Source organism: Tyto alba, unplaced genomic scaffold (genome assembly GCF_018691265.1).
Source record: "Tyto alba isolate M040663 unplaced genomic scaffold, T.alba_DEE_v4.0 Super-Scaffold_14, whole genome shotgun sequence".
Taxonomy (NCBI): Eukaryota; Metazoa; Chordata; class Aves; order Strigiformes; family Tytonidae; genus Tyto; species Tyto alba.
Window position 1 is genome coordinate 19709512 of NW_024881276.1, and position 22317 is coordinate 19731828.

General features: G+C 36.4%; 1 protein-coding gene across 1 annotated transcript in view; it reads right to left on the reverse strand.

Moving 5' to 3' along the window:
- The window catches only part of DMD (dystrophin), a 1076492-nt gene extending 1057598 nt beyond the window's left edge, over nucleotides 1-18894 (reverse strand). The window contains exon 1 of the mRNA XM_042788288.1: nucleotides 18599-18894. Within this exon, the coding sequence (XP_042644222.1) occupies nucleotides 18599-18617 (19 nt within the window). The 5' untranslated portion in view covers nucleotides 18618-18894. The remainder of the gene's footprint in view (nucleotides 1-18598) is intronic.
- Nucleotides 18895-22317: the final 3423 nt, after the last annotated feature.

Here is a 22317-nt window from a genome sequence, read left to right on the forward strand (position 1 = left end):
TAGTATCAGTGCATGTTACATTATTTTAGTAACATAATTCAATCTCATAAACTAGAGGCACAGTGGCTTATAAGAAATTATAAATTATTTAAATTTTCATTGAAATGTCTTCTATATGCATGCTCTTAATGTTTTGGGGGCTGGGGGGGAAGACAAAAGCAAATGTATACCCAAATAAAACAACCTGCCCATGCTACCTGACTATTTAAGGTCACCTTTAAATCTAATCAGCTTCTAGGACATCTTATTACTTATCTCTGCTCTACATTCATGGCTATTTTTTAATTAGCAGCTCTAGTATAAACTGGTCTGTCTTCATTCCAAATGAAATAGCAGTGAGCAGTTACAAGCAGGAATAACTTTATGCCTCACCACATGGCTTATTTATTTTTTTTGTTGAAAACTGAGCATTAAACTGAACCAATGAGTCACTTCTCTAACATTTATATGCATTTGCCTATGGGAAGAAGAAAGACTAGCTCTACTTCTCTTTAAGACTATAATATTATAGAAATAGTACAATCACAGTAGAAAAATCCCCCAAAAGAGACCCATGGGAAACCATTAAACTTTTATTATGCCATTAGAACAAAACATATACTATTGACCACAGAAAGGCTACTGGCAATTGTAGATAGGTCAATAAAAAGGAACAGCGCCTTTCCAAAATTTAGCTGTTCAGAAACTCTTGTTAGTAGGAGGAACAGAAATGGAAAGAGGTGCTATGGATAATGATTTCTGGGAAATTAATTTTGACACTAAGGAAGTAATTTGACTTTTGTGCACCGAGTAATAAAACGATAAATCTTTAGCTATATTAACATGTTGGAATAGAATAGATGATGAAAATGTTTTGGCACTGGGTTATGGGATAGGTTAATAGGATATTTTTGAAGCTGTTCTGCTCTAATACCAAACTGACAACTATAAAAACCATGAGTCATCACATCTTCCCAAGATGTGAAGTTGCAAGGATGAAAGCGTAACAAACTACTAACTGGACTTTACTTTTAGAGTTTAGAAGAAATGTCAATTTTTGATTTCTGCTAAGGTCCTTATATATACTATCTATAGTGTATATAAGTATATACAGCCCTATACCTCTTACAATTATAATTGTATGCTCACTACCATATAAAAATATGTCCCTTCAGGTATCACTCACTTTCAAAGTAAGTATCAAATGAAGAAGTAACTCTAATAAGATACTTTCAATTGTATTACTTATCATTACAGAGCCAGTGTATGGTTACACAACCAACAGCCAAGTATCATTAAAAATCAGTACCCTAAAGGAAAAGTTTAGATGAAGCAGTCATGGTTTACCAGAATCACTGGTAGATATTTTGAAGTGCACAGGTATCTGTTTTTCAGTTTTCAGCTTGGTATTCTGGGCATGACTGAATGGTGCAAAGGAAAGAAAATTGTCTCTTATTTGTAATCTGCCAGAAAACAGTATAAATAAATATAAAAACCTTTACCAACGCAAAAAACCTCTCCACCAAACACAATGTTATGTCCATAAACAAGAACATCTTAACTCTGAGTACATTAACTCAACAGTAATTTCTCTCCTTCATAAATAAAGGAAAAGTTTGGCAGATTTCAGACAATAAATATGTGAGGGGTGCTGGCATTATTATTTTATGTGTTCATTACGTTCTGACACTGGAAATGGACAAATCAACACTGATTTTGGAGGAACTTAGGTTATACAGAAATTTTCAGGTGGTGAAGGCACATGTCTTTTCAAATGTTGAAGTGTTTCAAGGTAAGCCTGATACTATGATGTCCTTGCTATCCTATTTCTGTAGCAGTCACACATTTACAATTACTGATGATCCAAAACACTGTAAGCAACTGTGAATGCATATGGTATAGGGCTGGCAATCTGATATTTCTACATACACAAGGCAATTTTCCACCAGAAGTACACCCATAATCTCCATAGGCAGACATATCACTTCACACAAGATGATCATTAACGCAACAGGTGATCTTTGACGAGAAATAGTATATAGTTGTGCATCAACAAAACAAAACAATTCCAATAAAAGTAGTCTAACCATAAGAAACTCTAAGCTTGATATATGGCTTCAGGCTCATAAGTATTGTTCTATCCTCCAATCCTCCTGTCACTACCGGAAACACAATGCCATGCCTAAAACCAATTTTTTTTTTACCCCAGAGGTTTTCCTAATAGAACTCCAGATTGGCTGAGTTATTATGCAAATGTAGTCATGGATATATCAGAAGATGCAGCCATGACCCCCACTCTTTCCAAATGTCCTTTCAGCACTGATGGACAGGTAGCCCTTTCACAATCAAGTTATAGCTACCAGCAATCTGATCACAGTTACATTTGGAGAGCCTGTGGAAAAGCATCCATTCCTGATGCTATTCAACTTTCTATTAATCAGGCTCTTATTGGCTGCTTTTTTTTTTCCAAACTATCCCTATTTTCGGATGCTTTAAACTGTTTCATTTTGAGAATACAGTAGAACTGCTGCACAACCATGAAAGACTAAGAAATGCTAAAACAACAAAACATCAGTTAAAGGGGCAGTCCCAGACAGCACTGTGGTTATCCACACCTTATGGAAAGCTGATGTGCAAGGGTGGGGAAGGAAGGTTTTCTCCCTCTCTCACAACAGCAGTCCATGAACCCTACAAAGTGTGAGATTCCTGCTCCAATATCCTCCACAGAAACCCATGGTGTACAGCTGGTCAGCTTAGCCAATGCAACAGCTGCCAAGCTGGGGACAATATTGCTTCCATTATCTCTCTGAAGTCCATCTGGTGCAGACCAGCTCATGACACACAATGCTGGTGTAATATGTCACACAATGCTGGTGTAATTTCTCCAGGCTAACCCTGAGAAAAGCAAAAACAAAATAATAAATGAGACTCACTTCTATCAGCCAAGATGCCAAACCTTAGACAATAAAATTAACTGATAAGTCTCATTTCCCGTATAAGCCGCTATCAGTTCAAATTATTTTACAGTTCTCATGAAAAATTAACATTTTAATTACATTTTAAAAAAATCAAGACATTTCTGTTCCTAACAGAACACAGAATGACCACCTTTTCCAGTTAAGAATCTATCCTTCGAATATAAATAATCTCTGAAAACCTAATTTCTAAGCATTTGTCATTAAAAGCATTAATCATGCTTTACTAGACCTGCGATATGATTCTTTTCCTTAATTTTTAGCAATATTGTGCTAAGCCAAAAATTTTGGAAGCATTTGAAAAAACCAAGACCTTAAGTCTGTTTGAAAAGCAAATGCAAACTTAAATGCAATTAGCTTTAGTGAGCACCTCCTTCTAAGTCACTTTTGCAGCTGGAATTCAAGTGTTTCTGATTTCGTTTTTTTTTTGTTTGTTTGTTTGTTTGTTTGTTTTTTTTAAGGCAGATTCTTTCTTTCATAGTCTCTAAAGCCATCACTATTTACTTATTTAAAGATACACGAAAGCAATAGTTCAGGCTGATTGAAATTGAAAAATGGCCTTTGAAAATGTTTAAATTAATACAGTTTAGTAGTTGTAAGGATATTTTAAACAAGGCCAATTTTATACCATCATAAAGAAAGTATAATATAGCCAAGCTGTATGAACAGCATGAAAAATTGAAACACCTGAGCATAAGATAGATTTCAGGGATTGAGACATACAGTCCAAACATATATACAAATTAAACTTGACATATTTGAAAAAAAAATAATAAAATTTGACCAGATAAGTTTGACCATGAATAACACAGTCTCTTTTGTTTTAAGTCTCAGTCATTTCTTTGCCTCTTATAATTATTTTAATTATCTATAGGTTTGCAGTTTCTAAAAGTAGTTCTCTCTTGTGCCTGCTCCCTGGTGTAAATGAACCTGAACACCTGATTCCTCAGAACAGATTATTCAGGTGTTCTACCTGAATCATCAGCTGTTCCCTTATTCAGGTGGTCTATCACAAGCAGGGAAAGTCACAGCCAAAAGAACAGATCCGTGGGTAACATCTTTGCACATACTTGTGTATCAGTAACCTACTTTTCTCTGGACAACTGCCAACACAAGCAGCAGATAATAATTCTTGCCTGTCAAGCAATGCGCACCAGAGTGTTTCTTCTCAATTAACAAAGGCAATTAAGAATCATGAATATTAAAGGCAGCATTAAAACCTATATTTGCTAATTGATATTACATCAACTGGTGAAGACAGGAGAATTAGCAACAGCCAATTTACAATCTGTGTAAAAGTGCTTCACATTCTTAACTCCTTATGGTCAAGCCAAGAAGCTTGACTGCTCTTGTATCAAGTTCTTTGTATTATCCAGATACCACTTGTGGAATCTAATCAACAAACAACAAATGTAACTTTTTACAAGGTCACCATATTGTAACTTTTAATATTATTTCACAAAATCTATTAAATAGAGTAGGAACATTTGTAAACAAACAAAAGCACCAAGGGTAATTGCTGACAGAAAAGTAAAAGGTGATAAAATAGAGGAAAACTTGTATACACAACTGAAAAAGAGAGAGGAACACAAACAAATTAATATCAGGTGAGAAAGAGAATCTAGTTTCCCATACTGTGTAATTTGTAAGAGCCTTTTTTTCTTCACAAATTAGGGCAAAATGTGGGCTGTATTTTTTTTTTTTTTCAAACTGAAAATGTTGTTTTTTTTTTTTTTTTTTTAATGTTTGTGTTTATGGAAATATTTACTGAAATGATTCTAAAACCCAAAGGGAGAAACAACCAGACAACCATGGTGTTTTAAAAATAACAAAACGGAACACCCTAAGTGTTTTTTCTGAAATGTAAAATTTTCCGTAACAAAATAACAATTTGAGCAAAAGCATCTATGAGTTCACATTTACTCAAAATGTAGCTGAAAATTTGCTAATCCATTTTAATAGATATTTATTTAAACACTAAAAGGGTTACTTGACATAGTAATGCTTCTAATATATTGCAGATGAATACAACTCGAGAATGAAAATGCATCTGTATGTAAATCCATCGAATTCCATAGCTAAGCCATGGCAATTTGAGATGTTAAAATAAAATGTCTTCTTATTAATGGAATTATAAATTTTTAAACATTGCAACTAAACCTTCAGTAAAAGAAATAACCAGTCCAGCAAAAGACCATAACTTATCATAGCACTCCTTTATAGTGTCCACATAATCAAAAAAAGAAGCTAATGACAGGATAAAATTAAAGTATGTGTTCTTCCTTATTACTGATATGGAGCTGATGCTCAAAGCATGCCAAGAGCCTGATGCATAAACTCCACTGAAAAGAGCAGGATGTTTTTATTGAGTTTCTCATGACACTTATGAACAAGAGTACATAATCTGAAAAACACAATTCTTACAAGGAGTCTTGACTCAGGACCAATCTTGCCAGCTTTGGACCAGCTTGGGTGGTGTTGGGATGAAGAAAAACTCTTGGAGGGGAATCACAAAAGGAAGTATGTATGTACAGCTATAAAGTATAACAGAAGAGACTTCCACTAAATATTGCCCATTAGCCTTTTATATGAATGATTAGTAGATTTAAAACTCTTGCTCTAGAATTAAAGAAAGTGTTTGTGATACTGGACCTCTGGGCTCTTCCTGACCACCAGCACAAATACCCTGGCAAGGTCCTGTGGGGCTTTAAATTTCTTTGCATCCCCTGACACTTTCATTAGCACTGTCAAGTTCAGCATGGTACACAGTGTGTCATCCCTATGGCTGCGACATCACCAGATGGATCACAACACTGCTGGATCTCATTCTGGAGCATGCACAGTACTGCTGTAATTCTAAGAGAGAAGGACAATACAACTAACTCTGCAACCCCTATGTTGCAGTCACTTCTCCGGAAATTCCAGCAGCCTCTTTATCTGCACATTTTGGTTGCTTCTTTCATGAGAATTTAATCAGTCCAGGGGTGCCGGAAGCTCAGCTTCAAGGAACCAGGGATGCCAGCTCAGCAATGCTATTCCATTGCTGCTCAGAAGCAGCAATTTTCCTTCATCCCTCCAGCAGGAGGAAAGAGCAGACCCCTCCTACTACTGTAACATAACTGATACACCCCAGTGTTTCCCTTGCCATTCCAGTTGTACAAAAAAATCCAACAAAACCCAGAAAAAAAAAAAAAAAAACACCAACAAAACAACAACAACAACAACAACAACAAAAAAACACATCCAAAATAAGCAAGAACCTCTTCCCTGCCCCAACATGACATTTTATTTTTAATAGTACATGTCTCCTTATATTCCTTTGCTTTGGGGTGAATTGCCATCCCAACTGCCCCACTGTTCAGAATCTAAGGATGTTAAATATGCCTGACTCTGGGAATTTGGAGCAATCTGGAGATTCCCATACACAGTTCATGTGCCTCAATCTGTTTGGGATTCATTCAGGGATACTTTGTTGCTCTAACTTTGCAGTTAATTAGAACAAGCACCTATGTGAACCCCTGCCTCATACAAGTATTACTGCAATGGAGAGAAACAAAAGATTTAGCACACTGTGGGTAGGCAGGTCACTGGATGTCACATGTATCATGCTACAATCACCTACTACACAAAGACAGAGAAGTAGGGAGATAACTAACACAGTCCAATCACTCTGTTGTCAACAAGGCACTGACAATTTTACTCCCAACTTATCTGCATGGCAAAAAAGTGGACCTCATATGGACCAGGCACCATAGGTTTCAAATAAAGGTCAAATTAGGAGTTAGGTTGATATTCAGGTCTTCCTCCTTCTCAGATATGGGAAAAACTCAAGTTAAAACAATTATTTGAGGACTATCATCAGTGAAACAACACATGGTATCCTGCTAACCTAAAAACATCTAGAAAACAAAGGCTTCTCCAGTGACATGCTAGGTCTTGCAATCTGAGTGGAAAGTGACTCTAAAAAATCACATAGGAACAAGCACTCTGAGGTCTGAGAAGGATCCAATTTCTTGGTGGCTCTTACAACTTAATACAACTCAGCTGAAACAAACCAGAAAAACGGTCCTTTGGGTTATCAAGGTCATCTTTGAAATAATGATGATAGACACCTGTTACTCAGAGGAAACACTGACATAAGAACCATGACATTACATTGACACTTACCCCAGTCAAACTATTTACTCTTCCTGAAGGAAATATTTTCCTTTCTCTTTTGTATTGCATGAAGGGTAATGACTATCAGAGTCCACATAAAGAAAAGACATGGGATCTACCAAATTTAAAAAACAATTATGAAAAATCCACTGGTTATTACACTGTTTGGCCACCTGACGTTTAAAAAGACTAACTGCACACTATCATACACATTTATACACTAGTATGACTTTTCACTCCTTGGTTATGCAAGGCAGCTTTTGAAACAGAATAAATTCTGATGAAAAGTAGAATCCAAGTGGAAGAAAATTAACTGCATATCCACATAACTAAAAAATTAACATCTGAGCCTATCACTACAATCTGGGGCAACAACCTTGTGTGTGTAATGAAGCTTGAGATCTTGATAAAGGTCATATGGTGAGACTGTAATGAAGATTCATCTACTTTAATCAGATCTTCTCTGGCTTTACCTTTAATGGCATCCCATTATTCCCACTGGCAGAGGTAGTCATGTTTGTACACAAACTAATTAATGAGGAACTCTACCAAGACTCTTAGTGCAGAAACAATCATGCATGTTGACAGTTACTAATAGCAGGAGGGAATTCTCATTCATGAGGGATGAGGGCTATTCATAGCATTTAACTGTAGAATAGTCACTTTGTGGGGAGAAATAATTGAACTGTTTTATTGATCAGAAGAGAAGGTAAGACATAAGGCATATTGACATCATTTGTGCTTTACAGGTAATGAAAAGTTTATATCTATTCAGGGATGTTTTTTCCCCTCAAAACTCATGAGCAGATTTATGTAATTTCTCTTGTTCACTTGCCCTTTCCTTGTCCTTCGTCCATTCTCCCCATTTCTTCCATTTCTTTTTTTTTTTTTTTGACTTGAAAACTGAGAAATAGAAAACACCACCCTAAATTATGATTGAAAATGTGCAATACAAGTTTCTACACAAACAAAAATAAACACAATGAAAAACATTTATTTCAAAACTGAAGGAAAACAACTTGAGGAGTGAGACTGACTTTGAAATTAGAACCTTAATTTAGGTGTCCACCCTAGAAATAAGAATCTAAAATCTCATTAGAGATGATGACTAGGCTATAAAGAGTGTTGTCTCCAAACAAACACCTAATGCATGGGAGATGTCTCAGAAGGGCTCACAGCATTGGTAGAAATAACAGAGGACCTGGCAGTGACATGCTTTTCTGCATGAGAATTTAGGGGCTGAACAGGAGAAGCTATGGCATCTCAAATAGCATGATATGACTCTGTCAATCCTAGCAACTGAACCAAGAGCCCAACAGCAGTATCTGCTGAGTCTGAAGGTAGCTGAGCAGCCACTCAGTGTCTGTTTTAAGGCTGCTTTCCAGGCTTCAGAGACTGCATTTCTTTGCAGTGGTATTCTGTTGCCTACACACAGACAGATGGTTCTCTGTGGCAACCAATCTCACCTCTGTGGGGTTCACAGATAGGACACAGGGCACAAGAGTCTTGTACTGCAATGACAGCTCAGGCCAGGCAAAACATCTCACAGTACTTAAAAAAGTGCTGAGTACCTAGGTGAGCACAACTGAATCTGCTCCAAGATCTCCACTGATGATAGTGGAAGAGAAAATGCTTATATTTGGGTGTCTTAATCTGAAGCTGCACTCCCCCTAATGTAAGTATAAAGTTTCAACACCTCCCTCTGCCCTCCACTCCCATCAGCTCTGGTGCTTGTTAAGGGGTTCAGCTACTACCAGGAAATTTATTCTGTAAATGTTCAATATGCTTTTAGTGCCCACTAGTCTCAGAAGAAAAACACATTCTTTTTAGTAAGCAGTTACTTTAAAAGAAAACTTACAAAAACATTTTTCAGAAATACATGATGCCCTTTGATAGATTTTAAAGTTAGGGTTACAGGAAGGAATTAAAATTCTATGCAATATGGAGGTTGATAGCCCCAAATTAGCATATCAGTGAACAGACAAAAATATTTCAGTAGTGACATTTACTATTTTTTTCCTTGTAATAGGTCAGATGCATCTTAAATACAATTATAAATTATTCTATTGCACTACTTCTACACAAAAGAAAGCAATACAACTATTAATACATTACATTTTGCATGATCTATGTAATAAGTTATAAAATAATTGAGATGGCTGAAATTCTATCTACTGATATTATTTTAATAGTAGGTGATTATTAATTTAAGAATTTCATTTATTAAAAATTAGTTTTCCATTTTTAAATTTAAAGATTCCTTTCTAGCTTTTAAAGTGAGCTGCAATGACATTACTTTTTTCCCAAACAGGGCATAGAGAACAATCACATGTGAAAGGAAGAAGCCTTTTTCGATAACAGTAAATCTTCACTGAAAGTGCAACGGCACCTCTTAATACTTTTTCTTTTCTTGTCTTTTTTTTTTCTTTTAAATAAAATCCTGGCAAGGATGGCTGAGGAAACTCATAACCTGATCATAGCTTTCATGAGTTATGATTGTCCCTGCAATTAGCCATAATGACAGATTGCTTCCTTCTCATAAAGCCTTATTCCATGCAACATAACAAATTAGACCACTGCATAGGTCTAGTCATGCATATAGAAAGAACAACTTAATAAAGACTGATAAATAGGAAAGGAAACAAGCTAACGCACTATAGCAAACACTAGTAATAACAGGATGCAAATCATTATTTTTGCTTAGAACAAACGCTGAAAGACTTATAAATTAAGTAACTAACAAAATTCTGTCAAAGAGATCTTTCATTTCTATTTCTCAAGAAGGCTCAAAAGGATTTGGTTTTATTTCATATAAAATCAGAATCCAGTACCTGTGGTTTGCTTGTGGCATAGCCTAACACAGGGAAAACCACTAAACAGAACTTCAAATGTAAAGACTGCATTGCTATCCAGGAAAGAAAAATGTTATCCCTTTAGCATCTGGTGCATCATAAAGCCATTATAATGCAATTATGTAGACTAAGGACCAGCTGCTAAGAAATTAAAATTAAAAGATGAAGACTCTGGTAACAGATTTCTTTCAAAGCATTTCTCTTCAAAAATGTTTGTATTTTGCTCTGATCAGGACACTGATCTGGGTTAAGCTTCAAAATTTCAACATAATACAGATCAATAATGTTTGTCCTTGCACAGAAAGATTTACTACACACTGCCATACACTCAGTCCTCCGTTCTTTACACTCTGGTGAAATTTAAATTTGCTACCTGTGCAAAGTGGCAATAGCAAGCAATCACAGAATTTGAAAAATAATTTATAATTATTTATCCTTTTTCCCCAACTCTGAAAAACTGTTTCAAAATTTGTCTGGGACTCAAATGTCACTGACTTCTTAAAAAAAAAAAACCAACAACAACAAAAAAAAAATCTAACCAAGTAATGAACATGACACCATCCTAAGAAGATTTAGCCAGAGCAATTTGATTTTCAGACTGATTTTTCTATCACAATTTTCTAAACTCAGTCCAGGAATAGAATCAGTTCCTAGAAAGATATTTGTTGCTCTAAGAATTTGCATTCATCAAAATAACTCCAAGTGATATTTTATCAAAAAGTACTGTGCAATGCTAAGGTCTTAATACAAACACTACAGCAAGAGCTGCAGAACAGTTGTGGCTGGAAGGACCTCCTGAGTTCCCCTTGTCCAAGTTCCATAGCCAGCAGAGGGTCAGCAGGAGCAGATGGTTCAGTGCTAAGTTCAACTGGGTTTTGACCATCTCCAGTGTTGGAGATCCCATGAAGCCTCTGTACAATACATTCCAGTGACCAACCACTAAGAACAAGTTTTCCTTATACCTGACCTGAATTTCCCTTCTTCCAACTCACATCCCTTGCCTCTTGTCTTATCGTTGTGCACGTCAAGAAGCATCTGTTTCTATCTTCTCTACAAACCTCTGGCCGGGTAGTTGTAGGTGGCCATCCCTCTCATCCAGCCTTATTCTGAAAGGTGAATAAACCCAGCTTCTCCATGACATGTGCTCCAGTCCCCAACCATCCTGGCAGCCCTGCTATGGACTTACTTCAGTACATATGTGTCTGTGGGGAATCACAAAAGCAGAGACAGCATGCCAGGCAGGTCTCAGGAGAGCTGACTTGAAAGGTGACACCACTTTCTGATAGTGTGTTGTTGATCTATGTTTGTGACACATTTTTTCCACATTCCTAAATCCCTACAAATTGTATTATTTTTTCTTATGAAATCTGTCAGTAAATTATCTTTTTCTTCATTTCCAGTGAATGGTGGAAAAAACCTCTTATAACCAAAAAGTATTTTACCATTTTTTAAAGTACTCCTATTGCTTCTATAAGATACACCAGATAACAACTCCCACTACAAATGACTGGAACATCTGTGTTTTTAAGAGGAGATGTAACTTACTACTTGTCAGTACAAATCCTTCACAAATATTTTAATGATTCAAATGATCACAATAGGGGGTTCACCTCCAATGGTATTTCCCTGACTCCTTTTACTGTAAGGGAAAAAATAGGAACTGTTTGTATAAAATCAGTTGAAGCAGAAAACAAGCTAGAAATCTAGACAAATTCTGTTTGACCCCAAAGAGCTTGCTCAGAATTTCCTAGGATTAAATTTCAAGTTACATCACTTCAGTACAAAATGTTACAGAATTTTGCCTACTGCACTTCATAAATATTTAAGAATTTAAATGTAACTGTTCCAAGGACTGTACTGGCACACTATTGCAAACATGCCCCATAGTGATCCTAATGACATCTTTGAGGACATTGTTCCTTGGATCTCCTTTCATCACAGATCTTTGTTGACACATCTACAGCTAAGTGCAATGCAGCACAGTAGCAAGGTTTGAATTAGTTATGCAGTAAAACTCTCTGAGATTGTGGAAATTTCATCAAGATGATAAAATATGACTCTAGTAAGTTGGGGAACTCACTGCTCAGAAAAACCAGCCCTCTAGGCAAAGGAAAAGCCACAAAAACTAAAGTAACTTGATATGGCTTCAAAGTCTTCAATTCCCTATGAGAGCTGAGCAAGCTGACACAAAAGGTTCTCAGAAATACAACCAAGATTTAGTTTCCCCTTTCCAAAGGTGAAGGCTAAAGTAATTTATTTTCCTCTCATCACTAAGACAAAATTTAATTTTGCTGCTGGAGAAGTCCCAACATTGGAGGAGTAGTAAGTTTAGTGGCCAGCAGTGGAAAAGCTGGGAGGATTCAAATGACTTCAGGGGATTTCTGAGCAATTCTGTCTGCCACAGCCATGCTCATCCCTCCAGTTCAACTGTGCCAGGTAGAGAAGGCCCATCCCAAACCATGGACCACAGTGACCTGGACGCAGGTGGCTTTACTCTGTTGACAACTGAGGAGCATCCTCAGACACCACTGCCCAGCCACGGGAGGCCCTTGTCAGGAAAAGGGCGGGGATGAAAACAGGGGAAGAGGGGAAAGAGCAGGACCAGGCACTGACATTGTCTTCCAGTTTTTCAGAGCAGCTGCCTGTAGCTTGCTTGAGCCCTGCACTGAAGAAAAAGTCAGTGGAGATCACAGTCTGATTGGTAGCACTACACAAAGATTATTTTAACAAGGAATTAATCACATTAATATTTTTGCTTAAAGCTTTGAATGTAGAAGAGACAATGAATACACAATATGTAGTGCATAGGTAAATGGTAAAATCACAGTATCTGAATTATCTGGATCATTTAGAAAGACAGGAATTCTAACCATGGATGCACTGCAAGTCACTGGTGACCAGGGTTAAGGGGCCACATCCTTCCTCCAGTAATTACCAATATTCTTGTCTACAGGTGACACTTCATTAATCATACAACCAAACAAATTCATACCCTCTTCCTTATCTACTTATCTGCCTGCAGTCTTTATAGGCCACAATTATTTCTACCAAGGAGCATTTTGCTAAATTCTCATAATTTCTGAGTGTCTCAGGACATCTTCAGATTAATTAATTAATTAATTAAAATCCTAACAGACATGGGCTTTTGTCTCTTCATTGACATACACATATTTTTTTTATTTTGTTATTTTGTTTCATCAGGAAGCATGTATTAAAAAGTATAAAAAAAATTAGTTGATATTTTAAATGTAGAGATTAACCCAAAAGCCCACCACTAAACATAGCATCCTGTAACCTTGCGCTTCCTTCTCAGAGCAAAATCCTGAATGAACAAAGAGGCTTTCCATTTGTGCTCTCAAAATCAACAGGTTTTGCTAGAACATCTGAAGAAAAAAGTGAGAGCAAAGTGGGTTTTTTATTGAAGAATAACACAATTCTAGACTCTATCTTGAAGTACTTTAACAAGAGATCTTCTACTAATCATGGTTCTTAGCAATGAAAAAAAATAAGCATCTCAAACCCATGACATTGCTATAGCATAATTATGTAAAGTCTTCAAGCAGATCATTTATAAAGGAGAAGTGTGTCTTTACTTAAGTGCACACATGGCAAAGATTAGCAAAAATGAATGAGTAAATTGGAAAAGAAAAAAGTAATTAAAAATAATCTCATCAAACAAATAAGTTAATCTTATATGGTTGAACTAGTCAGCAGAGTATGCACAAGAATCAGCTTGCCTTGTTACCACCCTGGAAAACCATATACTCATTTTATATATTATACTCAAATTTTCACAGCCTATCTTATCCTTATCAGTTTATCTGAAACCAGGATGTTGAGATGGCTATTCTTTTTTAAATTGTATGTTGTATTATTCATAATGTTTTCAGTTCCTATTAGCATTTAAGGGGCTTGGTATCTACTGATCTAGACAACACAAAACAAGCAGAAAAATAGCCTCTGCCTGAAGCATTTATATTTTAAATAGTGTACTAACAAGAACTTGTGCCTTTATTCACTACAGTGGTATAAAACTGGCATGATGGCAACTTTCCTTAACATAGTTATATCTGTTAAAAAAGTCAGAGAAACTATTGGTTTGGTTTTGAAATTTCTTGTCCTTTCTGTTCTTTCTATAACATGGAGGTAGGTAGAGAAATCTCACTCCAATTACTTACTTTGATAATTTCATTGTACATTTGCCACAAGAAACTTGTTTACTCCCCCTTATCCCATAACTTCCTCTGAAAAAGGTAGACAATGATACTCAATGATTCTGTTAGTCTGACTAAGTTTTATCTGCAAGAAAAAAAAAAAAAAATGAAGAAAGCTTCTTTCTTTCCCTTGACCAAGAGTAAAGTCCTAAAACCAATCCCTTATCAGCATTAGTCTCTACTATGTTAAGTAAGTCCATAAAAGCCCACTTTTTATTTCTTTTTAAGACAAGTGAATTTCTTAAATATATTTCTGTACACACAGAATGTTTGTTCTGACAGGGAGGAAAAAAAGTACTGAGAAATACCCTTGACTATCTCTGTTACTTTTTAAGTATAGAATGATAGCTTGACCTTTTTATTATAATTTCTAAGACATTAGTTCAGTATCAACACAATAGCCTTTCACTCAAGCTTTGCACTGACAGTGATTGTATTTATGACCTGAATATCTGAACAGATGCTTTCTAACATGCAATATAATGTTTACTCTAAAATTGAGTTTCATGGTATGGGCATCCTACCCTGGTCAATGAGCATTAGACTACAAAAACCACAACATTTTTCGCTGAAACTCTGATTGCATCTATCGTCACTATATTTAGCTATCAAACAAACTGAAGTCAAACACATCTTGGAATACTTACAGCAAATTCCATTTTGTTTGGTAGGAACAGTTATTCCTGTGATGAGTATTAAAAGGGATACTCTCCAGCTGCCACGAAATAAGTACCTAATGAATACATTAAGTACCTGACAAAATGCAGGGCTGAATTGTGAGCAAAGCTGAACAGTGCATTTGAGAATTATATGTTGATGATAATTTAAATACTGATTGATTAAGATGGGCCTAATAAAACCTAAGAAAGGTAGATATTTTCATAAGTTCTTAATTCTGTTCAGAATACAGTAAACAGAAGAATCCCTATCACTTTTTTTTAAAATTACCTCACAGGACTATCTATATTTAAGAGTTGTCTTGTTCCATCTTACATTTATAATGTATGTGGGGTGCTTAAGAGTATATTTTACATAAAATTGTTAGACTTTTTAGTTGGAATCTAATACTGCCCTTAATCCCAGTGCTTTCCAGTATGTTCACAAGACTTAACTTCTGGCAGAAAAAATTGGGCCTACTGTCCAGCAAGTGCTAAATTAAGAACCTTTTTACATATACAACACTGACCAATGTACTGTACAAGAGACAGCACAGACTGAAGACACTTAGAGCCCATGTGTCTACCTTTCTTCTTGGCGAGTTCTCATTTAAAAGAAAAATACACCAGAGGATGTTGCCACTGTAAGAGAAAAAAAAATTCACAAACCAAGCTGACAAATGGCATAGGAAGAGAATAGCTTGAGAGACGGGAAGTAAAGAAAATAAGAAATATCATTATGAAAGATGCAATCCTATGAAATACATTCAAATATTTTAAGATATTTCAAGCAGTTGTTGACTTCTGCAGATTCCCCAGACTGACTTCAGCTGACCCTCCCATGCACAGAGAACCCTATTAACTTTAGAAATTTTGATGATGAAACCGTGCTAATCTAAATGCTCTCTCCAAAGTATGTTTCATTTTCCACAGAGATAAGAAATTGTATGTAACTATGAGGGCTGATTGGTGTTTTCCATATCTACTTACGGAAGAGTGTTTTAATCAGATGGCAACATCCTGAAGTTATTAATACAAAGGTTTTAACAAATATATCAGGTCTTCCCTCACTATCCAAATCCAAGCATTTCAGATAGGAGGCCAATCTGCTAATGCAGAGGCAGTTGAGGAAAGAAGACACCAATGTTAATTTCTTGCTTGGACTTGCTTGCTGAAAGAACTTATTGCTCTCTATTGTCTAGATATTTGAGCCTAGTAAGTCTGCACAGATAATTCAGCAGGCTACGTTACATAGCAATAGTTAAGCAAAGCAAATTTCCCCCCCCCCAGCATATTCCTATGATTTTTTTTTTTCTTATTCTACCCTTAGAACACAATTTGCATTCAACAATCAATAAGCAATTACTTTTTATTTGAAAAGCATAAACTCTTTATTCATTCATTGTTGAAGAGGAACCAAGAGCCCAATCAAAGACCATTGAACTACATGGAAAAATTCTCCAATTTCAATTTTTTAAAAAAATATCCAATTTCCCATTAGGATGTTTATAACTGGCTGCATACCCACAGTTCTAAAAGGAGAATGAACAACTATGTTAACCCAGTTAATGGCAGCTATGAAAATGTTCACATGGGAGAACAGCTTCCCCTGCAATCCAAAAAGAAAAAGAAAAAAAAGAATACATGACTTCTTAAACTATCCATTTTACTGGTGTTGAATAAATAGCACATAGTTTTCTGTTGCTTTTGCAGAGATGCCAGGCAGTTGTACTATCTTTGATCTATTTCTGTTCAAGTTACATAAAGAAGTGTCTGAAACCACGATAATGTGCACTATTGATCCAGTAATAGTAGTAGATTATATAGCAAGATGTATCTTATTTTATTGGCTAAAAGTAGGGGTTATGCAGGCAGGATGTTCTGGAGAGTAGTGCAGAGCATGGGATGCTTTCACTTTTAAAAGCTGAATTATTTTTTTGTGGTATTTATGAGCCTCTGATTCAATTTGCTGTTTGCTCATTTGATATATAACTCCTCACAAAATACAGATCTATATGGAAGTAAGATAATCACATTATTTCATGCTACAAACCAGTTGGATTTTATTTTCAAATATAGTCCTGTGAACTGAAAATATTTGTTCTGTTTATTAGCTGCTTTTTAAAGCAAGTAAGATGCTACAATCAAATCTGAAAGTTAATATCACAGAGAAGGACACATGCTCACCTACCCAGATGAGATTGTGTTAGCCTACTCAGATTTCTCTAATGTATCGTGGTCAATGAACAAGAAGATCAACTTCATTGTCCTAACTACATATTTTATGAACTGTGACAAGTTTGTTATAACTCATTTGCTCTAAACTTTTCTTCTGAGATTGCACAAGCACCAAGAGATAAACTCAGCAATGTCAACAAGCTCGGTGGCATAGTTCAAGCTGTGAAGGTTCAATAAATAGGTCCGTAAACATTGCAAATCTACACAGCTTTTGATGAAATGTCAAGCAAGACAGAGCTTAGCTATATTCAGCTCAGCTTGAACTCATAAACCATTAACTGGCCTCTGTAGTTTCCAGAGAAATGTGTCTTATGAATAAAGCACAAATGTCAAAATAGAAATAAAAACAAAATATTTTTTTTTTTGTTAAGAGAGAAGATTAATAAAAGCCATTTAATAACAGGTAATGCTATTTTAATCACTACAGTAAGGATTTATAAAACCAGCCAATATGACAATGCTACACATCCTTATGATGGAGCAACCATTATTTTATACCTTCAAATTAGGAACAGATGCAAAATATATGAAGATAAAATAAAATTAATTTTGAAATACCCTGAAGATACTTCAGTTTTGAACCACTGCAAAAATCTTTGTTTTTTTCTTGCATGAGGCATAAAAAAATATTGCTTGTTTCAGAGAAAATACATATTCTCATCATATTTTTAGGACGGAGAATAAAACTTGTTACAATGCATCAAGTTACCTATTTATATCAGGAGGTAGCATTATTTTTTTTGCCCCCAGTGGAACATTGTATTACATATATACAGTCAAATATTCTCTCAAGATCTATTTCCAAATGTCTTGAAAGATATGAAGTTACTTTAGCTACTTGTCAGAATCAATCCTCTGCAGACAAGTCTATGCAATTACCCTAGACTAAATGCAAGGTTGTTTTCGCCTGATGGCCCAGTTTCCAAGCTACTTCTGTATCATCAGTTGAGTAATTCTTTTGACCACATCCAAATTTGTTTGCAGTAAACTTTACATCTTTCTGCTGTCTTTATCATGAGCAGCTCATTTAGTAAAACAACTAAATCCTCTTTGATGAGCTAGCATCTATTATCTACAACTGTGCACTCAGTATTGTCATTTGAACACACTGCACCATCCATTGACAGGGAAAAGAAAAAAAAAAAAAATCTGTTTAACCTAATCAAAGACTTAGTACATGCAAAAGTTTGCTTGTTTTCCCCTTCTGTATTAACACCCTGTTGATATTCTCCAACCAGTTCTGAATCACATTTAAAAGTAAAGTTATGCAAGGCATGAATATCTGGCAGAATGGAGCTGGTGCTGTGATGGGGTCAGACCCCTCCCAGGAGCCCCATTTGCCCTTAACTTTGGAGTCCTCTCGGAGGAACTTCCTGCAGTCCCCTCTACGCCGCAGGCAGCGCCCCAGCCAGCCACAGTTATCCCGGGAGGCAGCCAACTGACCTAAATGCCACCATTTAGGTTGCGTTACTGCTGCTCTTCACTCTTTTGAATATACCTTGTATTCATTTACAGCCGGTACTCACCCGAGGCATCCCCAGGCATTGCCAGCACCGCAGTGTCTTGCTACCTTTGTGGGGAAGCGGTTAGTTGGTTTCCCCGTGGGTACTCCTCTCTAACACATTCTCCGAAGTAGGAGAAACCTGGAGGGAGACTCATTGCCAGGTGCAGGTAATGCATGCACGCAATCACCCTCCAGCTTCACAGGCAGAAAAAGAGCACCCTCTTCTCCGAAGCTGACAGGAAAATTGCAGCTAATTTTGTTTTCTTAAACAACAGCAAGGTACTCTCCCAAGGTAGGCAGACAGCGTGTGCTGCACTCCCTCCCTCCTCGCTGAAATGGTTTCTCCCTACACAGGCTCAATCTACCTGATTATGTTCTCCCCTAATCAGTAATCTTAGTTTTCCCAGCAGTAGTGGCCCTCCTCTTTCACCCGGGATTTCTGCAGGGCAGGCTGCAGCAGCAGAGCAGCAGTACTCTGGGGAAGCAGGGCAAGGGAGCAACATTTTGGAAACACTCATGTTTCTGTCTGCTTTTTGTTCAAACACTGGAGCACAGCATACAGCTCTGTGTGAGAGAGATTATTCTTCCTGCTTTTACAATCCTATTCAAATAGGCTTAAAGTCCCTAAGAAAAAGAGGCTACCTGCTTCGTCAAACAGTAACAGCTTTTGAATGCGGTCTTCTTTGTGTATCCTTTCCTTAAAACCAGTTTACAGCTCTTTCATATATCAAAGTATATTCTTCCCTAATTCTAGTCAGCAAATAATGTAGAAGAGGTACAATTCCCTCCCTCTCATTTTTTCTTTTTTAAACTAAAAGGAGAGGGGAAGTATAGGTACAACGTATGTTATCATAACCAACTTTAAGACCATCTGCTGTCTTTCAACAAAAATACTTGCTCTAAGCCTAAAAGGGTTGTTTGGTTTTTGGTTGGTTTGTTTGTTTGTTTATTTATTTAAAATAAATAGGAGTGGTGGTGTGAACAAAAGAATTTTCCTCTTTTCTCTATATTTTTGTCCTGATTATTCCATTTAACCTGATTATTACATTATTAACAGTTATTTTCCTGTAAAACTCTTCTCATCCAACTTTAAAGACTACATCAAAATTAATTCAAAACTTTCTTTACTAGCTAACAGGCTAGTTTTAAAAACGTTTGTTGAGAGAAAGCAGTGGGCAAAGCATTGATTGAGGAATGATTTATACTAATATTTCAACTGGGGTGCAGAGCATGTGGTCTGTCAAGCACAGAACAGCATAAAACCATGATAGCAAAGAGCAGGAGATGTGGAGATAGTAAATATTTAGCACCACTCCATTCCAGGTTTGTGTAGTACAGTATTTAAGCACTGTGAAGATCTCTAAAACCCGGTGATTTTATTAACTAAACTAAACTCGCTTTTGTGGGCAGTGTAAAACTGGGAGTTTTTATAAACCTTGGAATCTGTGCAGATAAAACAAATATTAATCAGCATTCATTTGACAGAAGACCTAATCCAGAAAAAAATAAATATAGAAAAAAAAAATAAAATAAATAATCGCAAACAATATAGTAGCCTCCTAACAAAAGTGAATGTCCAGTCTTCTCTGTTTTCAGCACAGAAGCCCAGTACAGAGATGCTTCCAAAGGAACAGACAGCCTGGATATTACTGTATTCTCTGAATTTAAAGTGTCTTCTCCCACATTTACTATGGTCAACCACAACTCTTACCTCTCCTTGCATCCTGCATCCACAGTAGCATCGCTGCTGCTGGTAAGGACCAGCTTCATGGTCCTGCTAACACCTCAGTATAGATCATTAGTAAAAATTTGTTTCCTTCTCAAGATTTACTTTTTTTTTTTTTTTTTTCCAAAAACATGAAAAAGAAATGTTAAATACAAAGGTTATTTACCTAGTTGTTTACCTGCTATCATTAAATGCAGCAAACCCCCGATTTTGGCAGCTATGTCCTTTTTTAAAGAACAAAATTGAAAATTAAAAAGTAATACAAAAAACAAGTAGGAATCTAGAAGTCTGGATTTAAAAAAAAAAAAATAATAAAAGCCAAAACCCCAGAACCATACAGGCATTGATTTCACATGATGGAGATGTTAGTATGCCAAATATATCTCTTTTTGTTCAACCCAAAAACACAGAATGTTCAGAAAAATACATTCTTCCCCTATGGAGCATGGTCTGTTTTACATAAGCCACTTCCCTTTTCACAGTGGAACTGTGACACAGAGTTGGAAGGCTGTGGCCTATATACTAGACATATTCTTAAATTCAGCTGAAACTAATGGCCATATCATGTGCTGGTAGGTGTTTTACTCTAAATCAAAACTTGGCACCTTTTAGGACAACAGCCTAGAAGGTTCCTGAAAGTAGCTTTCAGTTAAACCAGTTAGATTAAGCCATTTGAACTACTCAGTCAGTCATGGAGAGAAAGACAGGAGCTAAAACTTTTTTATTTGAATGCACAAGATAATGGAGTACCTTGGCACGTTCTGCATGCCATTTACAGCATGAGGAATGCCTCGGTGCCTATAGCAGGGCTGAGGACATCTCACACCAGAACAGTGTCCTGCTGTACTTCTGGAAGGCTTGGAGATGCAATTTTAAGTCTCCTTTATGAGCAGAACAGGTTACGTGTTTTCTTTCGCCTGTTCTCCAAAAAAAATTCACCAGAAACTGCATGTCTGAACATGTATGTGATGGCAAGCTTATTCTAGCACTAGCATAACACAGAACAAGGTTAGTAAGTACTTACAAATAGGGATGCTATTATCATCTCTGTATGATATAGCTATTTACTGTTTATAAATCTGATAACTTGGAGACCTCTGTCACATCCATGTCATGGAGAAACAGATACTGTAGAAACACAGGGCTAGACACAGCGGCTATTCCCAAGACCTTCAAAACTGTGATGAATTTGACATAACCATGAAAAGCAAGCAAGAAATAAAAGAGAGAACAAAAGAATAAACGCAGTTACATAAATTAATAATTCACAATAAAATAATGATTAGAGAGTACAGAGGAGTCCAGCATGAGCCAGAGCCCATTGCTCAATTTATTAATTTCAGTTGGGAAGAAGAAATAGCAATTTTCAATGCAATTTACTCTTCCTTACAGAAATTGTTGCACTCCAAAGGGCAGTTGCTTCCTTCTCTACTCTGTAAGTCTGCACCACTGGAACATAAGGACAGGCCTCATCTAGCAAAGAGTTTGTTAAAATATTCATTTCACAGAAATGGTTACCTTTCATCATTTATGTTTCCTTGACATTTATCAAAAGCTCTTCTTTTTTTCCTAAGCTTCACAGGAAGTACCCCTTATTTTGCTTATAGGTACAGTCTTGATTGGAATCATTAGCTGATGTACGCAAAAATACCCCTAAATGTTTAAGCACCATAACTGAGGTTCCCTTACACCTAGACAAAGTTATTGCTATTCAAACATTAAGTTCTTTCTGCAAAAGAAGGGAATTTCTTTTTAAAGGAAGTGTTACAATCTGTAAGGAATCTGGACTAATGGCAAAAGGATCCACAACTTTTTTCTGTGACATCCAAAAGATCCATTAAACTCCTCTGTCACATACAACTCTTCACGTCATGCATGAAATATAGCTGCAAATGATCTGATGAGAAAAGCAAGCCTAAAATTACACACCACAGCTTAGCTTTGGACTCTTCCCTCATAGGGGACTCCCAGCTTTGGAGAGCTGTACCTCAGGGACACCAACTCTTGTTCTCTAA